The 5,527-nt window shown below is 43.0% G+C and overlaps 1 protein-coding gene across 1 annotated transcript; it reads left to right on the forward strand.

Moving 5' to 3' along the window:
* The first annotated feature begins 221 nt into the window (after positions 1-221).
* On the forward strand, positions 222-4,991 carry CD24 (CD24 molecule). Its single transcript, XM_015623424.2, has 2 exons — positions 222-371; positions 2,917-4,991. Exons 1-2 carry the CDS (start codon positions 297-299, stop codon positions 3,100-3,102), a joined length of 261 nt encoding a protein of 86 aa, XP_015478910.1. The 5' UTR covers positions 222-296; the 3' UTR covers positions 3,103-4,991.
* Positions 4,992-5,527: the final 536 nt, after the last annotated feature.

The raw sequence follows: 5,527 nt of genomic DNA on the forward strand, positions 1-5,527 counted from the left end.
TGTCGGAGAGGGGCCGGCAGGACTCGGGCGCTCCCCGGTCCCGGGGGACAGCCGGGCAGGGGGAGCGGAGCCCGCAGCGAAGCGGAACGAGGGGGCGGCAGCGACTTGCGGGGCCCCGGCGGGCACGGAGGGCGGGAGCAGAGGTGTGGGGAGGAGGAGGAGGGGGAAGGCGGCGGCGGGGCGTCACGGGAGCCCGCGCTGCTATAAAAGGGCCGGGCGCGGCGGAGCCGTGCATCCCTCTCGCCCGCAGCCACAGCGGCAGGAGCAGCAGCAGCATCGCGGCGGGACAGCATCAGATGGGCATGGGGACGGCGCTGGCGGCGCGGCTCGGCCTGGGGCTCCTGCTCCTTGCCCTCCTCCTCCCCACGCAGGTGAGCCCCGCAGCGGCTCGGCGCTTTCCCTCCGCCAGCCCCAGGGCGAGACCCTCCCCGCGCCTTCCCGCCGCTGTGGCGGCCGCTCCCGGCGGAGGGGCGGGTTTCTCCCGAGAGGAATTCCCGCTCGTGTTCGCCGTCCCGGAGCCCGCCACGGCGCCCCCCGGGCGGCCGTGGGTGGCGGGCGGCTCCTCCGCCCCGGGGCGGCGGCGGCGGGCGAGAAGAACGAGCCCGGGCAGCCCCGGCTGCGGACCGGGCGGGGATGGGCGCGGACGGGCGGCGGGGCGAGCCCGGAGCCCTGGGATGGCGGTGGCGATGCCGTGGATTATCCCGGTCAAACCAAAAAAGATGAAGTTGGAATTCGCCACCTTTGTTTTCCCCGTGGGATTCTCGAGGGGAACCGTGCTGTGGGCGGCGGCTGAGCGTTCCTTGCTCCGCTGATCAGAGGGAGAACGATCCCTCCAAACCCGAGAGAGCTCCGGGAAGGCAGGAGTTTTGCAGCGGGACCCGGGTCTGAGCCTCCCCCTCACCGAAGCTGCGGGACTTTGGGTCCCATCCCGGGCTCGGTTCCCGGCAGGAGTGGGAGGCTGGAAGCAAAGGTACCGGGCTCTGGCCGCCGCGCTGGCCGAGCCTTGCCCTTGGCGCAAAGGTAATGGGTGCAGGAGCGATCCGCTTCTCTTGGAGCGGCCGAGCCGAGCTGGGCTCCCAGGTTCCCTATCGGTGTGTTGCTCTTAGCGACCTCCTCTTCAAAACGCTGAATAACACAGTATCAGAAAAATAAACAGCAACGGCGCTGCTGGATCGTGTTCCCTCCTCCTCTCCTCTTTGTTTGCGAGGAAGGGCATTATCCCTTCTCCTTTGTGCTTGAGTCTTGCCCTTGGCAGTGATGAGAGCAGGATCAGACCCTTTGGGTTACCGGTATTTATCACATTCACGTTGAGAAAATCTCTGGGGTCCCATCTACTGTGATGTTGGGGAATTTGGACATAAGCCCATTCTCTTCCACCAAAAAAAAACAAAAAAAAAAAAAACCCACAAAAAAACTAGTTGTTTTTTTTTTATATATATATAAAACCAAGAAAACTTTAAAAATACATACCCAATAGTGGAATGATGGTAGAGTCTTTGTACGTAGACTGAAAAAAATTTCCAGGGCAGGTTGGGACTTGCCTTGTAGGTTATTAACTCAGCAATTCGCTATTGATCACTTTCAGACTGGTTTTAACAGAAACTTCAACACAGCGATTTTTATCCTGCAGTCCTAAATTGCTTCCAGCACGACGCCGATTGCCAAAAATGCAAACTATCAGAAGCTTTACACCGTTTTTATGTTTTTCTATTGTATGTTTTTTTTTTAGTAGGAAACACTGAAAGAAAGTGTTTATGTAATTTTCTAATTAATTTAACATACACCTCATTGCTTCAGTATTGAGGGAATGATTTTATTTTATTTTTTTTTTTTTCCTGCTAATCTATTTTCTCAGCAGCACTAGAAACATGAGAAAATAAGGACACCTTTTGTGGACAGAACTACTTATTAAACTAACTAACTTCTTTAAGAATATATACGTTTTTACTTGAATTAACTCTTAAGAGCTTACCAGGATGCTCTGGTAGAATACAAGTTTGCTGCCATGAAGTTAAAGCCAAGCTTTTTGTATTATGTTCATTTTTGGGGTTGAAATAATGTGATTCTTGCTCTTGTTAATTATCCTTGTGTTTCACATGTTCTTTTTCACTGGTTATCTTTGACAGTTTTCCTGCTCATATGTAGGGAATAACTTGATCTTGAGGCTGCACAAACTGCAAGTTTTTGTTCTGTCCCTATAATTCAGAGTTATGAAGGGAAAAGGGTATTTTTTAATTTTGCTTTCTGTCAGCATTTTTAAAATTTGTTAATATGCTGTCTTTTCACTATACTTCTTTTTTGTTTGTATGTTCTAGAATGCCAATAGGTTGTGATCCAATCACTATGGTTTCATTGTTCTAACTTCTGCAGTTCAGTGCTACCACCGCAAGATAAGAGGCTGAAGTATTAAATCCACTCACATAAAGCCCCACCATTGCCTGAAAGGAAGCCACAGACCAGGATCAATAGATTCTTGACTGTTGTTTCCTCGTGTTTTCGTTTGTGGCTTAGTCTGCAAACGCAGACTGCAATTCATGCCATTGTTTGGAAGTCGTTCTTATCCTAAGATTTGCCGTTACATAGCTCTACATTTGCACTTTTTATTTTTTATTTTTTTTGTGAGGTTTTTTGAAACCTATACATCTTCTGATTTAGGGAAGGATTTCCATAAAGTAATAGTTATGGAAATGCATTTAGAAAAGAATTAGATTTATTTCTTTAACAAATCCCACACATGCAATTCAAAACGTCTTTGTCCTTAGCTGCACAATTAAAGGTGTGAGCATTTGTATATATCATTTGTGTGCTGTGACTGAGTGGGGCTACACAGTGTTCATTGCTACTAATATGTATTCTCTTTTTTAAAAAGAGACAATATAACCCTTTTTGTTACTTCCCCTCCTCTCCATATTCTAGATCTACTGTGGTCCCAATGGAACAAGTCCGACACCTTCAAACAATTCTTCAGCAAGTTCCACCTCTCTGTCAGCTGTCACAAATTCAGTGAACAATACCACCACTCACGGACATGGGAATTCTCTTCACTCAACCACAAGTCTTTTTTTCATTCTCTCAGTTTCTCTTCTGTATTTTTGCTGTTAAGAGACTCTGGCATGGAAATGGCTACCACTCCCCACCCTGTTTCCTGAACCGCCTGAGATGGCTAGATCTCCAACCCAGCATGAGAAGAAATCAACCCAAACTCCACATCAAACCAGCTTGGTTCCACTCCATACTCAAATTAGTACCAGTCTGACTTAGGCAAGCACTCAGTATTCTGACTTTCAAAGCTGACCAGTGTGAAAAGACCAGCTTCAGCAAGGAGGTAAAATTATGAGCTCTTCCACCAAATGAGCTGGAATCTGAAAACCAAAATGGAAGCAAAAAGAGACAGTACTGACAAACCAAATTTAAAGCTGAGAAGAATTACAGTATCTTATGATAAGGATGGATAATAACGCTCCACGAAGAAAAAAAGGCTTGAAGTTTATCTACCATTTAGAATAAGGACTTCAAGAGTTTTTATTCCTTAAATTCAAAAACATCAACAGGCTCATAGAACCCCTAGAAAACAGAGAGAAGTTCAAATAATTCTGTTTCTTGCACAGCCTGTATGGTTATAACTTATGGGTATTAGGATGTATGAACAAGAAACAACATCAGTGAAAAAGGTTCCTTCTAGGTTTCATTCGTATGAAATTGTTACAAGGCTAAAATAGAATAACAAAGGTTTTTGTAATAATCCTCTTATTTAACCCTTGATTCCTAACAAAATGGTTAGCCAGGGAGGGCTAGTTTTGAAATAGCTAAAACCCCACCAGTTTTCATAAGAGTGGAATTATTTATGGTGGGAATTTGAATTTGACATTTTATTTAAATTGTTTGTATATTAAACCATATGTGCCAGAGAAAGGAGGTGTGGAAACATTAGAAAAAGTACCAGGAGCTTTTTGTAAATGAAATTCAGAAAAGAACAAACAAACAAAAAAGTTAATGGATGTATGTCTCCTCTTTCCTTTATCTCTCCTCCCAAATTCTACAAGTTCTATAGGTTTTTTTTTGCTCCTGGAACTTTCCTTAATTATGAAGGATTTATGAAACCTTATGAATAATGTTATAGTGCTACATTTTTTCTTTCTTTCTTTTTTTTTTTTTTTTTTTTTTTTTGACACAAGGTGAATAACTTACTGTTTTTGAAGAGTTTTAATTGTGATAGTCTACTTTAAACCTGGGCTAATATTTGCGGTGAGGAGAAGGAATGGGGAGAGGAGAGCAAACCGCCAAAAAATAAAGAAATTAAATGAACAGGTGTTTGAAATATGAAGACTGGAGTCTTAATTTAATCAGTGAATTTAAAAGTTACCTTTGTAAATACTACTTTTTAAATTTTTTTTTTCTGAATCAAAATTGCTACACTTGCACAGATTGTTTCTGTATCATCCAACACTTTAGAAAATAGTATCTGGTACTTGATCGAAGCAAGCTTTGTTGAGGAGGTTCAACTACCTTGATGATGATACCTTGTCAGAAAAAAATTAACTATGTTGATATGATCACATGTGAGTGTACATGATCATACCACTGTCTGTAGATATTTATCTCAGTATAAGATCATGTCAAACATGAGTGGCTCTCTTAATTTTTTTTTTAATACACATCTGTCTTTCAGTTACCACCAATTCACAGTATCATATATTTAGTAGCAAGCTAACACAAATTCATGTCAGTGAACGTACATGGACATTTCCTTATGCTTATCATTTGTATCAAGTAAAATGTTAATGATTGTATTTTGTGTTTGTGTAATAATGCTTTGATTTATTAGCTACTGATTTTCATTGAAAAGACCTGTAAATAAAACAGTGGACAGGCAATGCATTCTAGATGCACTTCCAGACACTTCTACGAAAACTTGTACCTTGCCTGTGTTAAGTGAATGAACTGTTAAGCAAGATGGTATATGTGATTAAAAACCTCAAGGTCTAGAAATGCTGAAGTGTAATTAGTTTTATTTCTCTGGAAGGTATTGTGCCACTGGGAGTCTGGATTTTGCTTTGAAACCAGGGAGTGAAGTTTGATTAGCATCTCTAGTCACTGTAGTAAAGTTTTCCCTACATACTACAGCCTCTTCCCTTTCAAAGTATGACTATGTTTTCATGTTAGACAAATTGTGCTTAGACAGTTTTCCTTCATTTCTTTTGGTGGCAATGAGCAATTTTTCTTATGATGGCTAAAGCTGTTTCTCAGCTTCTATTTATAAAGCAATGTGAATTAACTGCTTAAGGTTTGTGACTCTCACAGACTACGCTAACACAGTAGGTATATCCCAATAATACAAGCTGAACCATGCTTGGTGAAGGACAGGGGCTGGAAGAGGTAGAAATTTATGCAAATTTTTGCTTTAAAGCAAAAATTAACCAGATGGGCATTCAGTAACAAAGCTGCCATTTGTGACATTCCAGAACTGTCTGTGTTGTTTTTCAGGTGCATTCCTTTCTAACACCCCTCAAAGGCCCTGGGTTGTTCT

The sequence above is a fragment of the Parus major genome, chromosome 3 (genome assembly GCF_001522545.3).
Source record: "Parus major isolate Abel chromosome 3, Parus_major1.1, whole genome shotgun sequence".
NCBI classification, from domain to species: domain Eukaryota; kingdom Metazoa; phylum Chordata; class Aves; order Passeriformes; family Paridae; genus Parus; species Parus major.